Source organism: Coloeus monedula (genome assembly GCF_965178545.1).
Source record: "Coloeus monedula genome assembly, chromosome: 1".
Lineage (NCBI taxonomy): Eukaryota > Metazoa > Chordata > Aves > Passeriformes > Corvidae > Coloeus > Coloeus monedula.
The window spans coordinates 135454219-135478460 of NC_138781.1; the positions used below are offsets into that span (position 1 = coordinate 135454219).

The 24242-nt window shown below is 41.4% G+C and overlaps 1 protein-coding gene across 1 annotated transcript; it reads right to left on the minus strand.

The window, feature by feature from the left end:
* Positions 1 to 1551: 1551 nt before the first annotated feature.
* CDH17 (cadherin 17) lies at positions 1552 to 23910 on the minus strand (the record flags this gene model as incomplete). The annotated part of the gene is made up of 17 exons (XM_082286137.1): positions 1552 to 1658; positions 2506 to 2622; positions 2729 to 2845; positions 4669 to 4905; positions 5823 to 5953; positions 7677 to 7921; positions 9128 to 9319; positions 10568 to 10644; positions 11941 to 12156; positions 12858 to 13008; positions 13861 to 13992; positions 16299 to 16498; positions 17164 to 17322; positions 18516 to 18654; positions 20302 to 20439; positions 21101 to 21199; positions 23866 to 23910. The coding sequence occupies 17 exons, from the start codon at positions 23908 to 23910 to the stop codon at positions 1552 to 1554; spliced, it is 2502 nt and encodes an 833-aa protein (XP_082142263.1).
* Between the last annotated feature and the right edge of the window lie 332 nt (positions 23911 to 24242).

A 24242-nucleotide genomic window follows, 5' to 3' on the forward strand; every position in this document is an offset into this window, starting at 1 on the left:
ATTTTCCCTGTCTTCAGATAAATCTGTGTTGGTATACACAAGTACAACGACTCCTGAACTTTGGCTCCTTTATTTATAAAACAATATACTAATCTTAATCCCTGGACACACTGACGTAACTGAATGTCATACTTTCCAAATATAATGGATTGCATTCCCATCATAAAATAAATACATTCCAGCAGTGAGTCCCCCAGCAAATAACAGAGCTCCAACAGCTGGGGAAGCTGGGGCAAGAGGTACAACAATTGGGTTGTGTTGCTGAAGCCCAAAAGCCAAGTTTTTGCTGGCAGCATTCTAGGAAAACCTATTATAAATGAAATGCTACCAAAAAAGTGCTCTTTTCTTTCTAGTTCTGTGCTGCATGCAAAAACCATTAAAAAAATCCTGGGTAAACAAATATATTCTTTTCCATATGACCTATTCTTGAATGTTTTCAAAAGTATATTGTCTTTTTGGTTTAACACAATATTTGTCAGCTTTTATTTATAGCTTAAAAGAAAAGCCTTCCTCAAACTGTCACCAAAAAATGCCCTTCTATAGGCATGCTGTCAAGAGAAAGGCTTTCTTTCTCTGAGTGTCACCCTGGGTTCAAATACATTTTACTGTAACTAGGATAGAAGTGGCTCCAGCAATCATTGCATCTTGTATCAGCTGGACACGTATCTCTCTGGCCTAAGAGCCATTTTTAAGCTGTATTATGTGAAAGTAAGGGTTAAATACAGTAGATGACCAAGCAGCAATGGTTTGCTCTCATGCACTCTCTCCTTTTTTATTTATTTTATAAAATAAGCAGGCACTAAAACCTTTAAAGAACATTTTTATTCTTATCTAATGTGTAGGGGGCAAGAGCAAAATTTGCAGCAGTATGATAAAACAGAATATTACCCAACTCCATATGACTCGGCATGGGGTTTTTAACTTGGAAATTGTAATGAAAGGCCATGGTGCTTCACAAACTGGTTCTACTCTGTGGATATCAAAAACAAAAAATTGGAAAGTCACACTGCTAGTAGAAACTCAGCATAATGAAAGCAGGCATGACCCAGGGCAGATTACAAATTGCAGTAAGTTTGGGACCTCCTTTGCTGAGAGTCAGAGATTCCTACAATTTAATGGGATATCTTCAAATGTAGCACAGGACTTTATTCCCCAATCTGATATTCAGTGACTTACTGAGTTGGAAATATACAAATACGTGCAGGTTGACAAAATGCAGTCCTCTGTAAAGTCCATATTTACTTCAGCTGTCAAATGAAGAAGACTGGTCCCATGTATAGATCCCTGAAAGAACTCAGCATTTGGTGTTGTCATGAGTTAACACTTCAGTCAAAGCTGACACGCTTATTAATGGCTGCTGCTGAAGGTTACATATGTTTCATGCTTTGTGACTAAACAGTATTAGGTACAAAAGTGAGGTCAAACCCCTGGGAGTCAACTTTTGCATGTCTTTATCCTCAGTTTGTGATAGTATACGTTTGGGCTTCGGAAGCTTCAAAGTTCACTCATTCACAGCCCAATGGGCAGTTTTGTCTCTTGATGAAACAGTCATTAAGCCAGTCTGTCAAGTTCAGCTTTATCTTTTGCATCTTTGTGATCACCCTTTTCATTTTTCTCTTTGTATTTCATGTGGCAAAAGACAGCTCCTAAAATGACACCTGAAAAACAGAGAGTGTTTGTCTGTACAGGGAAAACTTTCTGAAAAGATGTACCAGCAAGGGCCGTGACACTGCGCTGTAGTATCAACAGTGCTTTACCTCTTGAACAGAAGCAAACAGCTTTGAGGAAGGACCATGCAGCCTCGGACCAAGAGCATGGATCCGAAGTGCTGCTGGGCAGGATCAGATGCCTTGGGGCTCAGTGGCCTTCCCCCAAGAAGAACTTTTCCTCTAGGATCTGACCAGATGGCAAAGTGTCTATTTTAGCCCCCCTCCCTTTAAGCAGTGATTTGTCATGTTTGTCTTGAGATATAGTCCCCCATATATATATATATATATATAATGTATAGCTTGATCTTTTAAAATCATAATGAGCTCGTTACACTGAACATAAATTTATTTCCTCTTTATCAGTGTTAGAATGAATATGAACCATGTGAACCTACAAAGCTGAAATAGGTGAATAAAATGATAACTATAAGCTACAGGTACAGATATTTTAAGTAGGAAACTCCACTATTTTCACTATAATCTGGATGCCCAAGACAAAGCTCAAATCCCCTGACTGGCAGAGGGCAGTAAGTATCAATGAAGTGACAATATGCTACAAGTACAGCAGTTTCTTCTGTCCTAACTGGTTGTTGTGCCATTGGATGTTTTTCTTATGACCAAAAACTTAGAAGTTTGCAACCACCATGATACACAATCATGGGATCTTCCCTCTTTCACTCATTCTGCAACATGCATGACAAATCTTCACCCAACAAGTGAACTAGTGTCAGAAATGCAGCAGCACCATCATATCTCAGCGATCTGGCTTCGAATCAACCAAGAAGTAGTGACTTACCAATGATGAGCAGGACCCCAACTAGAATCCCAATTGCCTGTCCAGGGGTTGGCCAGGAGTGCTCACGGTCTACTTCTATAAAACATGAATTTTCACTGGAACACTTGCAGATGCTTACTGCAAAAGGAAATGCCATGAGGTTAGTGAGAAATTTAGTAGTTACATTTGGTTATTTATAAATGTAACTGCTGTCTTGAAATTAATAGTTCTGTGCATAGAATACCTTTAAGATTCACTTTGTTTTCCAAAGGAGGTTTTCCATTGTCGTTAAGTATTATTGGAACATTATACTCCTTCTCTTCAAAGTTAGCATGTTTTGGGGACAGGTAAGCGTGAGTAGCTGTAAGTAGGAAATGGGACATTCATGTCAGCACAAGAAAGAAATTGAGTTCAACATTCAGACCAGCTGCAAATGTTCATTTTTTAAAGGCTGCTTTGCACACGATAGTAATTCCTGTTTTCCTCTGTGTCTTCCAAGATCTCATTGGTTTGCAGATATTAAGTAAAAAGGGAACATCTAGAAGCCTAGTCTGGCTTTCAGCATAATATGACTATAGAATTTCCTTCCTAATTTCTAGACCAGGCCAAATCTGATCTTGGAAATGTAGTAGGACACACCATCCTTCTAGTGACCTTACACTGTCACATCTAAGACTCTTTAAAAACTGGAAAAGGTAATAATAGCCATTGGAACCAGATCACAGGTCTGTTGATGTAAGTATCTTGTCTCCAGAATAAATGGAGATTACGATGAAAAAGCAAGCATGTATTTTATTTTCTCCTAATGCCCTCTCACCCTTCAAACCTTTTCAGCTCAGGGACTTCTTGAGTAAGATGTAATTTCTTTCTTTGCACTTGTAGAAAATTTCTGCATAGACAACACCCTATTTCAGCAAGTTCCCAAGTCAAATACCTCCTCATCCTATCTGCACTGGAAATAACTCCACAAAATTCACTTGAGGGCCCCAGGTTTGTTTATTGGAAGAGAGAGCAAAGGATGAACCTTTGGCCACCCTGACCATAGCATTCATAATTTTATATCTTTCTATTGTATTTTTTCCCTATTGTCTTCCAAGATTAAACTTACTTTGCTGCTACACTTTCTTACATCAAGCCACTCTATGACTCTTATTATCCTTGTCACGCTATATAAACTTGTTTCCTGTTATACTGAATTTTTATGGAGATAGAGAGACTGGAGTTCAAAATGTGAACAAATTATGGATTTATACAGGAGCAAAATGATGTCCTCAGATTTCTTCTCTGGTTGTTTCCTGGTAATTATCAATATTTGATCTGCTTTCTGAACAGTGCTGATAAATTGATCTCACATTTCCCTAGAGCTGCTTACAGGTCTCTTTCCTGACTCATAATGGCCAGCTCAGCACCCATGATTTCAAAAGTGAATTTCGGAGTCCAGGATTCACTAGCACCTGCCAATTTTATTGTTCAACCAACACAGTCTTGGAAGAATGTTCTGAAATTCTTCACACTTGGTTCCTACTCAAATAACTTTGTATAATGAGTAAACTGGGCCTCCTCATTGCATAGACATCTGTCTTGAGTTATGCAGATCCCAGCAAAAATCTTTTGAAAAAACACAGGTGAACTCCCTTCACTGCAAGAGCTGACCATTTACTCCAAGTCCTGAATTTTAAATTACGATTTATTCTTTCATAACTTTAAATTTGTGGTAACCCAGCTTTCTCTAGTGGCACAGTTCATCGAACATATTTTATTAATTCAGACAGGCTCTATCAGCCAAGCACATATTCATATGCTTACTGTCCCCTTCAAAGAGCTCCATTCAGTTTGTGAGGCAGGACTTCCTTTTGCACATGAAATGTCAGAAATGTACATTTTGCAAACTGCTCTATTTCTTTTTCAGCAGTGATTCGTGTTCATTAAACACACATACATTTCATTCTTACATGCTTCTTCTCTCAAAAATACTCATGAAATTATAGCCTGCAACATAATATGTTTTATCTCTTGCAAAAAATAATTAATTACTTTGGTGTTCTCAACAACCTATTTTTTTTCTACATGGAACACTGGATTTGCAATAGTAAGAGTGAAAAGTTCTGAATTCTGTAGTTCTTCTTATTTACCAGAGTAGCAAGTGAGTCCCATATCATTGTAAGAATGGCTGTATTAGCTTACCATTAAACCTTGAGATTTCCCAATTATTTCTTGTATTCATCTCATTCGCAAGGGAGAAAGTAAATTTTGAATAAAATAAGTGTTCATCAGCATCAGTAGCTTGAATAAGAGTTCTCTCTCCTCCACTGACCGGGTAGCAGAAGAAAGCAGGATAATCCATAGCTAATTGTGGACGGTTGTCATTCACATCATGTAAGTGTAGAATCAAGAACACTTTGGATTTCTGAGCTACATTATCTGTCAAGTTTAAGAGAATGCAAAGTTACATGCGCATCTTGGATTTACACTCTGGGCTCTTTCATTTGCAGCTGTCATAGAGGTACACCATCAGGTAGGCAGTGAGTGGTGGTATTCTGTCTCAGGATGTCCTGAGGGATTTGTGGTAGCTGCCACTGCTTTTTAACAAGCATGGCTTATTTATCACCAGTTCTTGCTAACTACAGAACACTAGCAAGGGAAAGGAGGCAGGTTGTATGTAGTAATCTGTCACATCCATCATGTCTGGCAACCAGTCACATCCAGTGACCAGCGCTCTTTGGAGCACTCTTAAGCATGAAATGCTTTGAGTTTTCCACCCCTCTTCTACATAAAAGAAATGCAGATCAAAATTGAAAGATCCTAATGGCAGGAACTAGAAGTCCTAATATATTTCAGACTTAATAAAGTATTAGTTTTAATTATAATAAAATGAAATTCTGTAGAAGGTATACAGGAATACAGTATCATACAGTCACCCCAGGACAGAAAGTTACAAACTACTCTCCAGGTATGTTTTCAGGAAGCCTAACCATGCCTAGGAGAAAGACTAAACTCTTCATAGCTGTAGAGAAAAAAGTGGCAGAAAATATTAATACTGAAAACAGTGAAGAAATTCTAATCTTCTCTTTCTGTCATGTGGCTCAAGAAAATATAAGACCACAGCCAACTTCATGAAAGCTATTTTAATCCTTGTTATCTACAGCATCAAGATTTCTTCAAGAAATTTAAAATCTTAAGAAATATATACTTCTAAGGATACATCACAGGATGTATATCCAAGATTACATGTTCCAGTACTTTTAATGAGTTTAGTCATGGTAGGTATGATAATTCCTCATAAAAGAGTAAGGACAGGGGATTCCTCTGTGTGTATATTTAGTTGTTTCATCACTTACTTTGCTCTGATGCAACAACCTCTATTGAGTACATTTCTTCTTGTTCTCGATCCAAAAGGGAAACAGTGTATACCTGCCCAGTGGCTGAATCAATTCTCAGCCATTTTCTCACGTCACCTTCCAAGGAGTATCTTTGGAAAGACATAGGGGAAAAAAATCACATATACTATTCCAAATCAGGAAAAGATTCTGACAAAGCAAATACTTGTTTGTTGATTTTATGCAAGCAGTTTGATTACAGTTGTACTCCAAGAGAGGGTTCTTGAAAGACTCGCAGTACTACAGTGCTAGAGCCAACCAGAAGAGATTGACAGAGGAAGAAAGGCCAAAATCATCCAGAATAAGCGTGAGAGCAGAACTATGGAAATGCCACCACTACTCCAGCCTGTGTACTTGCAACTCCACTTTCCTTTTAAGTGGGGAACCTGGGATGGCACTGAGCTTTTAGTCTAGAACTGTGATTTGTCCAAACCCCATGTCCATCTCACCCCATCACATTTCCCACATCTTGGTTTTGACTGGGGAACAAGCCAAGGGCTGGGGGACAGAGGGACCAGCCAGGCACCCTATTGTGGATCAAGAAGGCGCCAGGACCCCAAGGTGAGCTATGGTGATTATCTTCTGCCAGTGTGGAGCAGCCTGTAACTACCACTGGGGCAGCCTCGGAACAGAGTGCTTTAAGCATCACCACATAACTGCATTTATATCATTGTTTAAAAAAATCACCAAGGTCTCTGGGTATTTACTTATACAAATTTAACCATGAACATATGACCCAGTTAAAGCACAAGCACTTGCTTGAGTAGAAGTGACCCGACCTTCTCATTCAATGTTTTTGTTCTTTCAGTACCCTTTACAGTAGAAAAAGCATGCTTGTACATCTTCTATTTTTTATACTTTTTACTTTATGCCCTTTAACCTATTTTTAGCAGAAATGTGGTTTATGTATATCTGAATTCCTGACATCTGTCTCTGTCATCATCCCCCAGAGCTTCTGGACTATGTGGCTGACTTTCAAACTGGTTTGACAGAAGGCCAAACATGATAAGTTCCCAAAAGTTAGGGACAAGTAGAAAGCCAGATGAGAAATATCTGGGAATAAGAATCCACAGGAGGCCTAAGAGTCATATTGTGCAATTCCATTAACCACTTCATGTTTTGCTGAATTTTAGTTAAATTTCAAAAACTGTTTGTTTTGTTGGTCTGTTCAGCATTCTAGCTGGGAATTGTACAGCAAAAGTCACAAATAATTCTTCGATCTGACTCTATTGTGTAAGGTACATTTACACCATGCAACACAGCACAGAGCTTTGCATCCACAATAGAAACTGGTGTGTCATTTCTGACAGCTAGGAAAGAAAATGAATTAATTTTCAATTGTAGACTTGAGGTTGTGTATTTTGGTGGAGAAAAAGTTGAGGTTGTGTATTTTGGTGGTTTCCTGCACGACATGAAAAGCAGCAACTCTCCTGCTGGTTCAGGGGTACCCAGTATATGCTTCATTTTATTGTTAAAGGCATAATTGATAGGGAAACCTTGTTATTCTCAGACCAGCTCTACCTTTTTCCTTGTGATATAAATTAGCCTGCTTCCCTTGTGGTTTTCTGTTTCAAGGCTGATGTTTATCACAGCACAGAGAGAAGTCTGGTCAGAAAAGCACTGCCCAGAAGTCTGCTGCAGGTGGGTTGCTGGCCACCACCCCACCACACATCCACCTTCTACTAGGAGATAAGACTTCTGTATAAAAAGTATTTTCCCACGTGCCAAGTATTGGGCATATTTTCCTTGCACCTCCTTTAGAACAATTTTTGAAACCTTAAATTCAATTAGTTAATGACAGTCACTTTTTTTTACCGTACAGAATCCCCTTCAGGATCATAGGCCTCCACCGTCATGACCAGGGTATCGACAGGAATGTCTTCAGACACTTGTGTTCTGTAAACTGGCTTCAGGAAAACAGGTGGCTCATCCACATTTGTTACAAAAACTTTAAATGTGGTAAGAGAGCTTGAGTTGTACTCCACACCTGGCACCAGCGGTTCAGGGTTTGTGGCGTTGATCACCAGGTTGTACACAGGCATTGTTTCAAAATCAAGAGCCTGGATTAATTAGAAAAAAAAGGGGTCTTGAAGCAATGGCCCTGCTGCTGTGGGGAGCTCCAATGAGAAATTGCAAAGTCCCCCTCTTCTCAAGGAGGAGATTGCACCCCAGATACAGGCAAAATAAGTGGGAGTTGTCAGGAGAAAATGACACTCGGAATGGTAAATTTAAGTGAAACCATATGCCTGTTTAGAGGTCTCCTCACTGAATTTTCTAATAATGTTGCCACCTGCCCAACTAAGTTTAATAACAATATCCTGTTTACAGAAATAGTATTTATAGCTCTGTATGAGAAGCCTCAAATGACCTCCGGGTGCCAAAAGTCATGCGAGGGTTGTTACACCACAGAGTTTCTCACAATTGCCTTCTTGGGAAAAAATGAGGCTGAGGCTGATCCTGAAGATGGTCGACCACACACTGCCTCTGCCTGTGCTTGAGCACAAGAGCTGGATGCACATTATATGGCACCCCTTGAAAATGAGTGATGGGTTTTCTGGACCCATAGTCCAAGCATCTTCGAGAAGGCTAATTTCAAAGGGAGAGCAATATTGCTATTGAAATTCATGGATGCAGCAGAAAGTGTTCCTTATATGCCTGTCTCCAGCATTCAGCATATGGGCTGTACCACCTACTGCAGCACACGCTGTCCTTGGCTTTGTCACAGTAATGTTTCCCTCAGCAGGAACAAACTGCATCTCCATGCTGACATTGAGTCATGCTGGCTGCACTTGTACTTCATTTTGCACAGGCCACTAATGGCCAGAGCGACTGCAGGGAGGAGAATCTGCCCTGTCACAGCCCACCACTACCACCACAGCCCCTGGAAGCATTAGCTGGCTTTCTCTTGTCCAGAAATGGTGCTGCAAAAGCACTCAATATCATTCTTTTTGTCTCTATGGTGCATAAAGACCATTGGCCAGAACCTGCTCTGCTGGAGAAGCAGCCAGCAGCAGAGCCAGTGGAGGGAGCTGGTGGTGGTGGCGGATGGTGAAGGCACAGCAAAGGCAGGAGGATTGGTGTGTGTGAGCACTGCACAGGCACAGAGCCTGAGTCCAATAGTGGAGCCTCCTGCAGTCTGCACCATGCTTAGGGTGTTCCCACCCCACCACCAGCCAACATTCCTCCCCACAAATCATTACCAGGGCAGATACTGTGTATGACAAACAAGTGACACTAAAGGAGAAGAATAAAATCCATCTATTCACCTTGTTAATCTTGACGAAGCCTTGGTTTGTTTCAGAGTCTGTCTCTATGATGAACGTGTTGTTTGGATCTCCTTCCTTCACTTGGTAAATGACGAGGGAGCTCCCTGTGGCAGGCTCATCTCCATCAGTAGCTTGAATTTCTAATATCACAGTTCCTATTGGGATATTTTCTGCCACAGTCACATTGTTATACTGAAGAGAGAGAGGTCATTGAAAGCACCATTTGTGGATAAAAACTTCAGCACAACCACAAGCTTGCGACCCACATACATGGATATATTTTGATCCACAGCTACATGAGGGAAGGAAGCTTTTTAGCCACACATTTATCATAGGTGATGGGATCAGTGCCACTAGTACAGCACCAGTCCCAAATCTTTACATCCTCTGTCAAAACCAGCCCATGATCATGCAGCAGGGATAGTACAGCTCCTCTGCACCCCGGGAGCACTCTGGCCACTCATTAAATATTTGATTGCTTCATGCACTACGGGCTGTTGCCACATTGGCATCCCAGCTCTGCTAACTCTTTGATGTGTGCCCTCGCCCAGAAGCGTCACCTTGAGACCAGGTCCTGGACCAAGACCTTGAGGTGAGATGGTGCAAAACCTGCTATGCAGGCACCTTGTCTGCATGTGACTGTGCTGCCATTGCCACCAACAGAGAGCTGGGCAATGCAGTCTGCAAAGCCCAAAAACCAGCACAGCTTCCCCAAAAGGACACCTATTCCTGGTGGGCCAGGCAGTTCTCCTGAGCCCACCACCTACACGGCCTGCAGGAATGGTGGGAGCTGGGAGACCTCTGTGTAGGTACTTCAGCCACTCCAGTGTCTGTCAGGAGGCTTGGGCCATCTGGCAGAAGTCACGAAATGTCTGCAGGTCTCTACCAGATGCCAGCACCTCCATCAGAGGAAAAGGCAAGAGCCTGACACCCATTCTGGAACCAGGTATGTTTTTGGGCATGGATCACAGGGCCACTGTTTCTGGTCAAACCATGTAGGGATTTTGATTCCCATTCACCTTCTGGCTGTTTTGGATACACTAGCGCTGTGTTTGTAAAGGTGCTCGGGAGATGCCAGCTTTTTTCCATTTAGCTGTTTGATTAATTTTAAAGCCTTTTCTTCCCCCTTTCCCTTTAGAACTTGCATTTCTGGAATAAACTGCTTTAATAGAATAAGTTCTTTCTGTACACATAGTTTTCCATTGAGAAAATTACCTTAGATTTCATAATTAGCTGTTAGTCTGTCTCCTTGCTCACTGCCTAGATAGAGCTTATATGCAGACTTGCAGCAATATTCTGCCTTTATTTTCACTAGTAGTTACTCTGTTACTTGTTCTGTAAACAGCTAGTTTCCCATTGACATTTTATAGACATTGAAGGCATGCTCAAACACTTGTCAAAAGTTATTGGAACACCCAAAACGGTGTCAAAAATACTCACATCTGATGTTTCAAAGATGGGAATTTGATCATTGATGTCAATGACATGTACTTCCACGTCACAGATTGTTTGGAATCCTGCATGGAAAGAGACAAACAATGTCACACCAGCCCTTCTGCTGAAAATAACTTTCCTCCAGATGGGTTCACTGTGAGCAAAAAGCAGCACTGCCAGATTGCCCAATCTAAGCACTTAGTTGAGAGAAGAACTTACCTCAGATATCTCTTAGCCAGTGACAACCTCACTCTCTATCTCACCATCGATCTTCCCAATTTCTTCAGAACTGCCCCATCCTGTTTCATTTCCCTCACTTTTTAAAACCATATCCGTTTACCAGGATGATGATATCTGGGAATTGTGTTAGCCATCTCAGTATCAGTTTTCCATGTCAAAAAGTAAGCCCTGGGTTGTTATGCTACCTTGTCTTCTTGGCAGGTCATCAAGCAGCACCATCAGTTTTGCTAAAGGCAGACTTAAACTTCAGATCCATGTAAATCTAATTGCTACCTGAGCAGGGGCACCCTTAGCAATGGCAGGTTGTGATTTTAAAAGTGATTTTAAAAGCATAATATATCTGGTCATGTGCTATCCATATATAGATGGATTTTAGTGCTTTATGAACATACTTCATGAGCTGAAATTTATGGAAAATTCTAAACAACATTGTTTGGGTGGAATTCAAATAAGCATCCAAAACAAACCACCACCTTCTCCTTCTGCAAGGTTTTCCATCATCTGCCTAAATGATGCCATTTCTTTTACAGACATGTCACACTACTTTTTTACATGCCTGTTCTTTCATGCACGAGTTTTGCCTGACTCTTGGAACTCCAGCACAAAGCTTTGAGCTTTGGTATGGAGTTTGATTTCCTTTCCATTCAGTGAATCACAAAGGACTCCTGGGAATTTACATAAGGGACAAGATTATTTTTGAAGTTTAATTTCAGCCTAATTTTCTCTTAATGTTTTAAAATATTATCTGGACTGTATGAGCAGCTGTGTTTAATTTCTTGATTTTTTTTTTTTTTCAGTGAAGTCCCTTTGAAAGACCTGGGGGAAAACCACAGTCATGATCTCTTCATTTTTTCCTCCCTGTGGAAGGAAATCTCTTACTGAAGTACTTGTTAACAAGCTTCCCAGTCTAGCCACACTCTGTCCTAGAGCTGGTTGTCTTCCATGCTTGCATTATGAATCACGATTAATCTCCCTGCATCTCAAGAGCAGGGCAAGTACCATGCCAGAGCAAGACAGCTCTCAGTGCTACTGTCTGTTCAGCAAATCCTCCTTGTCTCCCCACATCCCTTGGACACTGAACACAAGTGATGCCAGTGTAAACAGAGTTATTCCAATGTATAACAGCAGGCTTTACATACCTGGATCTGACACCAGGATCTTCAAGGAATACTTGGCTGAATCACGCTTGCTTAAGGAACGGCCAGTTAAGTGCAAATTCCCAGTGTCTTGCTGAATATAGAAGAGATTCTTTTCAGGAAATTCAGGTTCCTGACTTTGAATTTTGAACTGCAGACGAGAGTTAAGGGTGTCCTCCTCATCCATGTCCGTAGCAAACACAGTGCCAATATGACTTCCTGTAGCAGAGTAGAGATCAGAGTCAGAGAGAACGCAGTGGTCCTGTTTCTCCACAGAAGTACACAGTGACAACTGCGATACCAGTGCAAAGAGTAGAGCATCAATAAAAATGAAGCTGCATGGAAAACACTGAAAAGGACACAATCATTTCACTTCTGGGAGTTTTTCCTTTAGCATCCCAACGTGCTGGTTTTGGGGTCAGGGCAGTCCAAAAGACTGTAACAGCAAACTCATCAGTCCTGAAACCAAATGACTGATGTCAAGGCTTAGGACAGATTGTGGTAATGGTCCATTGAAGTCAAAGGCATTATGCTGGAGGAGCAGCTGGCTGAGGAAAAATGGAATCATACCACTTTAAGAACAGTATTTTTTTTCTATTAGTAATAAAAGGGATGTTTTTCTTTACACAGTCTAAGCAGTTATCCAAAACTGTGGTTGTGGGAAAACACAGTTTTATGTTTTAAATGAAACAGCATTTTTAAAGTAGGTGTTTAGAGTCTGTCCTTCTCAGGTTATTGAAATCCTTTCCACATGAATTATTGAAGGAAAAACAGGGGGGTTATTTGCACAGAAGAACATTTCTCTAGGGCAGCCACATTTTACTCTTTGGGATCAGAATGTCTAGCTTTATTCACACACAGCTGGAAACAACAACAGGACTGTAATGAGGTGTTTAAATTAACAGAAGCTCTTTTCTTACCTCCAATTTCATTTTCTTGAACTTCAATTACGGTGAGGGCCTGCTGGCACACAGGGGGATTGTCATTGATGTCTTCCACAATAACTTGAATTTGCAAAGGCTTATCAACCAGTTCTCCCTTGCTATCTTTTGAGACCACGAAGAACGTATACTGCAACAAGAATATAACTATTAGATGGTTTGAACGTCCACTGTGACAGTATTTTGCATTTAAGTATGTAACTATGGGAATATGAAATATCCTCTCATGAGTTTGTTCAGTATTTTCACTCTGTTTAAATCAGAACTCTTCCATCACCCCTTACTTTCTGAGGCCTGAATTCTCAAAAGATTTTAAAATTCCTTAATACTTCACTCCACGGTGTCCTTACTCTTGCAAAAATTTAGGACAACCAGGAATATCTCATCTTTGCCATTTTGCAAATTCATCTGTCACATACAGAGAGAGAATTTATCCAACATATCTGGTCTCTGACCTATGCTGTGCTCAAATTTCCTCCAAAACAGAAGGGAACAGAGGATTTTCTGTCTAAAAGACTCCTAGATGGGTAACTTCAAGGTAACTTTACAGTTGCAACTCCAAGTTAAATTCTGCTTCTGGTGTGTAAAGATACTTGAGGTCCCCGAGGTCTGAAGTAAATCTGAAACATCCAGATCTCCTGCACTCCACAAATCCCACCACCTACCTCTTACTCATGCACCTACAACCCTGCCATAGCTGGTCCATGTTGTACATTGTACGTATGCTGTGGGCAGTGTTTGCTACTGCCAGACCCACTGTAGGGTCAGAACCTGAAGGCTGTTTACAGTGTAGTAGTTGGATGAACTTTCACATCTATCACATCATTTCCAACCAAAAGTGACAAGAAACAAAGCTTTTATGTATTCTCCCCTTCCCCATCCCCCTTTCTTTCTATTGAGCTTTCTCATATTTACTCCCACACCAATGATTAGCTTTCTGCTATGATGTCTGCCAACAGTGAAGTTTTATGTGTTTACTTACAGTATCCTTTTCTTCCCTGTCCAGTGGCTCAGTCACATAAATATCCCCATTCTTACTGATGGAAAATGGGAGCCTCGGCAGCTTTTCTTTTTCAAAAATGCCATAGATTACGTCTGGTTCATTTGACTGCACCTAAAAAAACCCCAAAAAATAAGTCAGCAAAGGAAGTCAGAAGTGTAGACTGAGATTTAACAGGGATCATTTCTGGACCACAAACAGAAACAATCGCATTCCTGTTAGCTTCATAAACCAGAAAATTAACAGTCTGGCAGGCTCTTGGGATGAACTGCAGAAAATCAGACGGATAATCTGCCCCTGCTCTCTGAATTGTGTGGTGAAGCCACTTTACCACAGTTTCTCCATCTGTCCAGATGGGCTACAACACATATCTTTTTATAAAAGGGTTTTGGGATATGGAGATAAATAGTGATTATGGGAAAAAAAAAGCATTATTTGCATTTGAATATCTTGATACTAATTATTTCCATCTCCTTACACTGCCTGTTCCTGCCTCTTGTTTTGTTTTATGTAATTCAGAGAAGTGGAAAAACAAAACAACACTAAATTGGGAGGAGCTGTCAACTCCCTCCAGGACAGAGAGGCCCTGCAGATGAAGTTTAACAAAGGCAGGTGCCGGATTCTGCACCTGGGATGGGGCAACCCTGGATGTACAGACAGACTGGGGAACAAGAGGCTGGAGAGCAGCGCCACAGAAAGGGACCTCGGGGTCCTGGTTGGTGGCAAATTGAATGTGAGTCAGCAGTGCCCTGGCAGCCAAGAGGGCCATCCGTGTCCTGGGGTGCATCAGGCACAGCATCACCAGCTGGGTAAGGGAGGGGATTGTCCCGCTCTGCTCTGCACTGGGGCAGCCTCACCTTGAGTCTTGTGTGAAGTTTTGGGCACAACAATATAAAAAAGACATTAAGCTATTAGAGAGTGTCCAAAGGAGGGCCACAAGGATGGTGAAAGGTTTGGAGAGGAAACCTTAGCAAGGAGCAGCTGAGGAACTTGATTTGTTCAGCCTGGAGGAGACTGAGGGGACACCTCAACATCCTCACCAGGGGAGGCAGAGGGGAGGGCACTGATCTCTCCACTTTAATGACCAGTGACAGGGCTTGAGGAAGCTCAGTTGGGGGAGGTCTATGTTAGATACCAAGAAAAGGTTTTTCACCCAGAGGGTCACTGGGCACTGGAACAGACTCCCCAGGGAAGTGGTCACAGTACGAAGCCTTCACAAGTTCAAGAAGCACTTGGACAATGCTCTCAGGCACATGGTGTGACTCTTGGGGTGTCCTGGACAGGGCCAGGAGTTGGATTCAGTGATCCTGATGGGTCCCTTCCAATACAGCATATTCTATGGTTCTGTGATTCTGTGAAAACAAATACCTGCCACCTATCTGTACATAGGTATATGCACACTCTTTACATTCATCAAAGCTTGTGATGCAGGATCTCTTCTGGGGTGCTGCACATTTAAAATGAAATGAAGTACACAGACTGTCAGATTAATGAAGGAGTCAGTATTAATGTTTATATTCTATATAGCAGCAACTGCATTTCATTTTCCCCTAGGCAGAATCAACATGCCATTGACTACCACACTAAATTTATATACAAGTCACTCCAAAATGGGTGCACCCTTCCACATTAGTCTTCCTTCCACCTGTTTTTGCTCTGGACTTCCTTGGGCTGTCACTGAGGCCAGTGGGAATAGCACCAAGCCAGTTACTCTTGTGAACAGGATCCATGGAATCCTGCCATGTTCAAGGGTGACAGCATTGGGGGTGTCATTGCCAAGGCATTTTTCAAAGTCAAGTATTTCTGAAAGGCCGTTGGACTGTTAGTTAATATGTACTCATGTATAGACTGCTATTGGTCTACAGTTATCAGCAAAATATTTTGTGCTTGAACTGTAAAAAGAGGAATACTGTGGGAATGCAGGATGTGAAGGAGGGTGTTTCAGTCTTTTCTAGGTACTTTTGATGTAGAAGTTGTGCTGCATGATACAAAACTGGTCACAGCAGGTGTCCCTGAGTGTGGGGGACTGCCTACAGCAGGGCTGTTGGTCCCCTGCCCCACTCTTCTGCAGGTGGAAGAAGTAACCTCAAAATAAGTTCCAACAAACTCGTGGTTTGCTCAAAGCCTGGAGGACCTGGGACTGGATTATGCTCCCAAACAAGATCAGTCGCTCTAGTGTTCATATTGACTGTATCTCAGTCACCTTCAAACTATTAACTTTCATACTAACAAAAAGTCAACGAGACCTCCACTAACAATCATTTCCACAGGATGCCATGTTAAAAAAAATAACTGTGAGGTGTCAAAGTCCTTCTGAAGAACCTGGTGTTGAATGCAGTGAGGACACCTTCACAGTTAGTGGGGAGGAAACAATTGTGTGTCACAAGAAGTTGTTCAGGGAGTGTGGTCAAGGAACCTACCTTGCTGATGTTGACAGGGTGGGCCTGGGTTGAGTTTTCTTTGATGTGGATGGTGGGGGGAGCTTTCCACAGGCTCTCCCTCACAGTGATGACCACATCAACACTGCTGGTGAAAGCATTTGTTGTCATCCCTGCCATGTCCTTCACAGAGACAACAAGCGTGAAGGTGTCCTGCTTTTGAGGATCCAAGTAATAAGAGCCTAGAGACAGAGCAAAGAGTCAAGAGAAATGACACAGAGGCTGTGGGGGTTGTTCATCTGCCCGTTGCCTCCAACATGCACTGTGGTTCTTTAACTGCTTCAGACTGACTCCTTAGATGGTCCTTTGTGACAAATCTCAGCAAACCACTTCCTCTGGCTCCTCTGAACAATGCTGCATAGCATCATGTGGATGTAATCATATGGGGCCTCTGTGCTGCGGTCTCATTTTGTGCAGACGCATCACTGAACAGCCCTCACCCCACTTAGGCACTTGTTCAGCCCAACAGAGTAGATGGGTGTTTCTAAATCACTGCAATTTAGTTGGGATCACATGGCCAGCTGAGTTTTCTCTGCATTTTTCATGTTACTGCTTTTGGGTTTCTAGATTTCAAGGCAGAGAATTAATTCCAAGATATCTCACAGTGAAGGCCAGAGGATCTGTCTCTCTTCTCAGTGTACTTTTAAATCTCAATCTCCATTTCTGCTAGCTTCCCTTGAATTTCGTAAGACAAAAAACAAGTTCCCCAAAACCAGGGCTTTAGTGGAGATTGTCCCACTGACTACATTAATTCAGAATGTAGCATCAGACCTGTGTTGTTTTTTTGTTGCTATGCACACCCCAGAACTCATGCTTGCTCTTTGCAAGCAAGAATCTTTTTACATACCTGTCCTGCTTGGTGAGATTGCTCCAGTTACACTATCAATCTGGAATAGCATTTCTTCATAAGGGTTGGGAAAATGATGGAGAATGCTGTATGACAGCTGTGCATGGGGAGTTGTAGGATCATCACGGTCAGTGGCATGGACATACATGAAGGGCTTGCCTGTTTGGGTTGGAGAAGTAACAGTGGTAAAAGAGGAGACTGAACCCCAACAGATAATCCATTCAAGCAGACCTCTCAAGCCAAGAAGGCAACTTACAGGGAGCTACCATTGTTCCATAAAGCATCTCTCACGGGAAGCCATATGTAGAAGTTACACTGCTGTATGCCATCCCACAATCAACCCTCCACCAGCTCTGATTAGTAGGATCACAATAGGTGTGAAGACCAGTTGATGAAGAAGGTGACAGAGTTAAATCAGCATAGAGCTATCTATCACACAAGAGTGCCTGAACCCAGAATTAAGATCACTGGTGTCTCTCTTTAAGGCCACTTTGTAGTTCTTACACAAATCACTTTAATCCAAAGCACCTTGATAAAGTGGCATACAGCCTGCAACACAGATACAATTAAAGAACAATCATACAGTGAAAAAAAAGTGGAAATACACAGTAATGTAACTCAACTTTTACCTTTTGAGCACCAGTGCAACATTCAAAATCTTTTTGACTTGGATGCAGTTAAGAATACAGTAAGGTGTTTCAGAATGATTTTCTGACCCCATGGAGGTTTATGTGCACATTCTTTAGCAAAAGTTTCTTCTTGAGCCATAGTTACAGCGATAACAGCTGTATGAGTCCTTAGTTTAACTTCCAAGACGTCTCAAACTGCTCTTTGATACTTGCATAATTCCTGGACTGGATCACTGCAATCCATAATCTAAGACTTCTAAATGCTAAGGTTCAGCTCATGTTCTAAGAAGCATCAGTCATGGTGAGCACATACCTCATATCTACCCTGGCACTTTATTTCACAGATATGTAAAGATTCACATAGTCTTAGCATTTCCTTTCTGTATAGTGTTTGGTAGCCTTTAAATTTTAAACCCCTTCTAGCATAAGGGAGTTGTTTTCAGCGCAACAGAAAGAGCAGCAATATTTACCTGTTAAGTGATACTTGCAAAAAGTACTAAAATATATTTCTGATTGCACTCATCCATTTACACCACATAGTGGTCACCTCTTTGCCCTTTCATTATATTATAGAGGCTTTCATCCTGATTTTGTACAGTCCTATGGGAAGGAAGATGGATCATTTTCCATCTTATATAGCACCCACTTTACCTTCCTGCTTAATTTACCTACCTTCCTATTACCTATAATATTATTATAATATTTATTTATGGTGATAATTACCTGGACGGGAGTTCTGCCTCACTACTCCAAAGTACTTTGTCTGGTTAAATTCTGGTGGGTTGTCATTGATATCCTCCACATATATTGTAACAGCATTTGGACCTTTAACTACGGTTCCACTTTTATCCAGACTTTCCACCTGATTTGAAAAAAAAGGAACAGCAAAGAAATATTTTCATGCAGATAAATTAAAAGGCATAAATTAATATCAGGATGTCAAACGCCAGGTCATTCTCACTGTGATTGAAATCTGGTGAGAGCCATCACTGGGTAGTTCCACATACAAGGACAAATTTGCCACTGTAGCTCCCTGACAAAATTTTGACGCAGTATATAATGCCAACAAAAAAAAAAACCAAACAAAACACTCCTGCTTCTGATGACCCCTTTCAGAGGACAATTTCCCACTTCCAGTTTCAGCAAACTACTTGTATTTTTGCACAGCTTAGAATTCATGTTTTTCTTTAAACAGAAATATATACTTTCTAACAAACAAGGAGAAAACCCAACATGATATAGCATTTATAACTAATTGCTATTACATATCAGGTAAATAGCTTGCTATAAGGGTTAGTAAAGAAAAATCAATTCTTATTTCTAATTACTTTTTTCCAAACAATTCAACTCATTTTACAGCCTTCTTTAAAGCACCAAGTGTATATCTGTCACACTTCATTTTGTTTGCACATAATAGATAAAATAATGATTATTTATGCATAACCAAGTATAATTTTTTTGTTTTGTCATCACTTCTTGTTTATAAATGATCCACATGCTTAGGGTTATTAACTTCTGGGTCTATAAAATTGTCCTCTCTAATTCCAATCCAAGGGTGCTTTAGAGCTGAGACCATGAAACCATGAAACCTGACGTGTTAGACTTTTAGAAAGACAGCTAAGTCTAGCTAAAAGAATCATCATGTACTTTGTCTGTTCAGATATTGATCCTCTCATGATCATCTACTTCTCAGCTGCTAGTGCCTCAGAAAAAGACAATATCATTTTGGACATAGTTTAAGAGCACAAGGCTATACTGAGACCCAAAGACTGTCTATCCACTGCCCCATTCTCAGTAGTGTTTACACCAGTGAGATCCTCATGAAAAGGGTGTAATAGGGCACAAAGTTCTTTTGTCCCTTAGAGTCTAACATCTGCCAAACATCTTTCTGCTGTTATCTGACAGAGGTTAGATCTGTGCCTCTCTGCCTAAATGTCTTTTACTCACACTGTTTCACAGAGCCACAGAATATTCTGAGTTGGAAGTGACCCACAAGGATCATCAAGTCCAACCCTGAAATGAATGGCCCATACAGAGATCAAGCCATTATTAGCACCATGCTCTAACCAACTGAGCTAATCTCAGTTTGTCACCAGATATATTACAAGCTTTCTATATGATTACATTAGTTTATTTTTCCACTCCAGACATGGAATTCACCTTATCAGTCTTCAGGAATAACAAGAGAAACTCATTCATGAGGCTAGATTTTACTTCAGTCAAGTATTTCCATCATATTAGGAGAGGTAAAGGGTTGGTGTTGGCATCACAATTTTTGTTTTCTCAACATCGCCTTCCTCTGCAAAAGGAGCATTTTCCTGTTCAGTCTTTCAGAACTACAAAACCATGTGTCTTCCAGCAAATCTTGATATTAAAAATGAAAAAGCTGCCTGTAAACTTAGGCAAAACAAAGAATTCGGAATTTCAACAGGTTTCTATTAATATCAGGTTTACCAAAAGAGGGTGAATGTGAATACTTCTCCCTTCCTATTTTTCATTGAGTTTTTACCTGCAGTTTGTGCACTTGTTTGGTCTCCCAGTCCAGAGACCCATTGATATACAGGATGCCTGACTTCGGCTCGATGTCAATAATTCCAGCTTTTTCACCAGATATTCTGAAACTCACAGCAGGTGGCTCAAGTGTGAACTACAATGGCAAAAAAAAAAACAGAGGGAAAAATCATCTTTTTTTTTCTGCATTTTCACCGTAATAAAAATAATTTCATGCCTTTGTGACTTTTAAAATCTATTGCAAACAGTGTATTTGGCTGGGAGAATGATATTCCAGAGTCTGCTCAAACAAATCTGCTCTTGTCTGATCCTCAACAGAGGAGTTTTCACATTATTTCCTGAATGCTGCAAGAAATCCCAACTGCAGCTTGTTTCCAAAGCAAACGTCTGCTTAGGACAGGGCTTTGTCTGAGCACAGGAATGGAAAAAAATGACACACATCCTCCATTTGCCTGGGAGCTGGATCTGTCCTTCTGTGGTTATGGCTTTGGGAGGAAAACCTCAGAGTCAAAGGAAAATGATGACACAAGTTACATGGAAAGAAATTCTCTAGGAATGCTGATTTTATTAATCCCTGTCTTAGAATATTCTCTTAAAAATGTGTTGGGGAGGGGGTTGTCTCCTGCGCTTTGCATGTAGACTCTTGAATTCCCAGAGAGAGGAATTAAAAATTAATTTCAGATCTTCTCAGGGGACTGTTCTTCCCACCAGCACAGAGGACTATGCTCTGTATGTGGTCTCTGTGTGCAGGCTATGGGGTTTTTGACCGGGGTGGATAACACGAGACACTTGATTACCTGGTGAAGGATGCGTGGACCCCCTCCTTCCTGAACAGAGAAGTCCGTGTCCTTCAGAGGCCCACTTACAAGCAGGCCCTCCAGATTAAGCCACATAGCCTGTGTGAGAGAGAGAGAGGGATGAAGGAAAGCAGATGAGGGATGTCTGCTATCACCATACACAAACAGCAGCTCTCCACCACTGAGCCTCCTGCAAGTTATTTTGCTATAGAAGAATGGTAGAGACTCCTACAGGTTTGCACTGAACATCTCCAGGTTCTTTAGTGTACGTAATTTTTAAAAGAAGTTTGATTTATTAATTAATTTGAGAACAAAGACTTGTGCCCTGACCTTTTCTGACCACTATATAATTAAATGAGATTGGATCTGCCTTCAAGAGCAAACAGAAGAATAAAATAGATGAATGTAGACTAAGAGCAAAAAGGGAATTCATGAAATTATTGCTGGATCACCTCTGTGTCCCCAGCAGGACCATCCACATCCCATCCAGAAGCCACAAAGTCCTGTGACAACAAGTGTATCTGGAAACCGAACATCACATCTGGGGATGGGGAGGAGCTGTGGCTCACCTTTTGTAATTTCCCCAGTAAATGCAAATCTTTTTTTTGTATGGGAATGAGGTGGCCCTCCCTGGTTCCCCTATGCCACCCCCCTATGCCACAGCCATCTGGGCAAGCCACTTGAGCCCTGTGCCTTCACATCAATTGCAAGTGAATGCAAACCACAAAGAGAACAAACATGTCCTTCTGATCTTTGGCTTTTACCTGATGGCAAAAATGTCATACAAATCTGTCTCAGCCTCTGTTCTCTTCCTAAAGGCTAGCAGTGTCTTAACATAATGGTTTTTTCTGACAAATTTTTATGAGTTTTATTATCACACACTCCCCAATGCCCATAGACCTCCACACTCCTGCCCTAATATTTCAGGGCTGTTCTTGCTTCCAAACAAAAAAGCAAAGCAAAAATCAGCCTCTCAGGGGAACATTTGCACACAAGAAAATTCACACTGTGGTTCAGATAATTGAGCTGTTTCTTCAAAGGCCAGACCGAGCTCCCCCAAATTCCCTCTCTCAACCTCCTATCTTGACAACACTGAGGAGCTGCCTGTCAGAACTAGGGCTCTATTATTTGTCTGCACAGGTAAAATTTCTTTTCTCCCACAGTAAAAATTAATTTATTTTGCTTTACAAATTTAGAGTATCATTGCCACCCTGTCCATCACCCCACAGAGTTGAGTGTGTGCTCTCTGCTGCGTGACTTTTCCTCTGGATCTGATCCTGTTGCTGCTGGGACAGCCATTCAATCTCTCACAGAAAAGCACAGTCTGCATATTACCAAGGGAAAGCTTAATTCTGGCTATGACAAAAACACAGCTAAGTTCAGCACAATTTACCCTAAAGCACTGCTCTCTGTGTGTGTGTCACAACTGGTGTTTCAATAATTCCATATTCCTCCTAATAATAGCCAGAGATACTGCCTCCCTCGCCTACAAGGCTTTGTGACTCCTTTTGAAAATGGGAAAAGCAGAGAGCTGGGGAAGGAGAGGGAGGTGTGCTAGTGAACACTAGTGTCAGCAGAAGAATATCAAGAAATGCCATCTGATAGTTATGCATCCAGGAAAATTCACTTTGCAGCTACCTTTTAATATTTTGCCAAATGCTGACTGCTGGCCTCTGCCAAGACCCTGAATCAGACCTGCTATGGCTATTCCCATGTCACACAGGTTGGCACAGCCTGGCTCCTGGAGGCTTCTCCCAGGGCCATTTTGTGGACAGATTTTTCTTTATCATGTTCCCTGCCGTGGAGGAGCAAAGGCTGATGCTATAAAACCCAGCAAGTTCAAAGTGCAGCCTATGAAACAAGTCAGCAATATCACTTCTGTTGATTAAAATTACTTTATGTGGACCATAATTATCTCCAAACATATTTCTACAGCATGAATCACTACTCAGGAATTGAAGGGGGAAGAGGTTTTACCTCTTGGCCCATATCCATTGGCATCCCTTCTGAAGACGGCTATAATTCTTGCAGAGTGGCTTCATGGGGGGCCAGCACTGCCACAAGCAGCCACTTGTGATATGGAAAGTGAAAAGGAGGTGCTCACTCGCCCCTCAAGGTCTCCATATTCTGAGACATTTTTTACTGAACTTGAATTTGACTCATTTTTTCAATCTTTTCTGTTAATTTCAATTGTGTAGTAGAAGTCACCACTGCTATAGCCTTTACAAACATCAGTAAATCTATTGAATTTAATACATAAGGTCCATAAAGAGTATAATTAATATATTTTGGTTCCAGAAAATCCTTTGAAAAGGGATTCACATAGACCAAATAATGAGGATACATATTTAACAGGAAGTTTATAAACTATGAGCTGTTACATGTCTTAGAATACATTTAATATGTCAGCACATGTATGGATTATAATGCAGAACATATGATACTCATGTCTTCACAATTTGGTGATTTGTGGCAGTATTTTTAAATCTTTAATATTGGAAACAGGGATATCTAAAGAGGAAGCAGAAGCAGACACAATAAGGAAAATGGCGACTTCTAAGATTTTTGAAGTTAATGACTGAGATGTCTTCTTAGCTTCCTGTGGGGTCACACACATGTTGCAGGGACACACTCCCACACTCAGAGTTACAGCTGCTCTGCTGGCACCACTGCCAGCCTGACCTGCAGGCTGGCACACCCCATGGAGCTCAGAGGCTCGCAGGCAACCTTTGCCATTTGCTCACAGATAAACAAAGGAAACTCACCGAGTGAATGAGAAGCAGAAATTGAAGTCCACACAGCTTAAGCATACTGGAATATGCTTTGCTTCAGCTCCTGCAAAGAGATGACAGTCACTTTAACCCCATAGAGTTTGCCCAGTTGATTTGCAAACTAAGGCAACAGCTGAGTTTTCCTGAAGCTGCAGGGAGAGAGCTGAGGAGTGAGCCCCGAAGGAGCAGGTGCAGCTCTGCCCATCAGAGGCGAGACCACTGGTGCCCCTGGAAGGCTGTGACCATCAGGTCTGCGCCTAACAGTGCAAGAGATGCAACATGAGAGCCCCAAAGAGTTGTCAAAGATTGAACAAAAACTCAAGCCGTGCAACCACACTGTTACAATGATTCTGTCACGCAAACGCATTTTC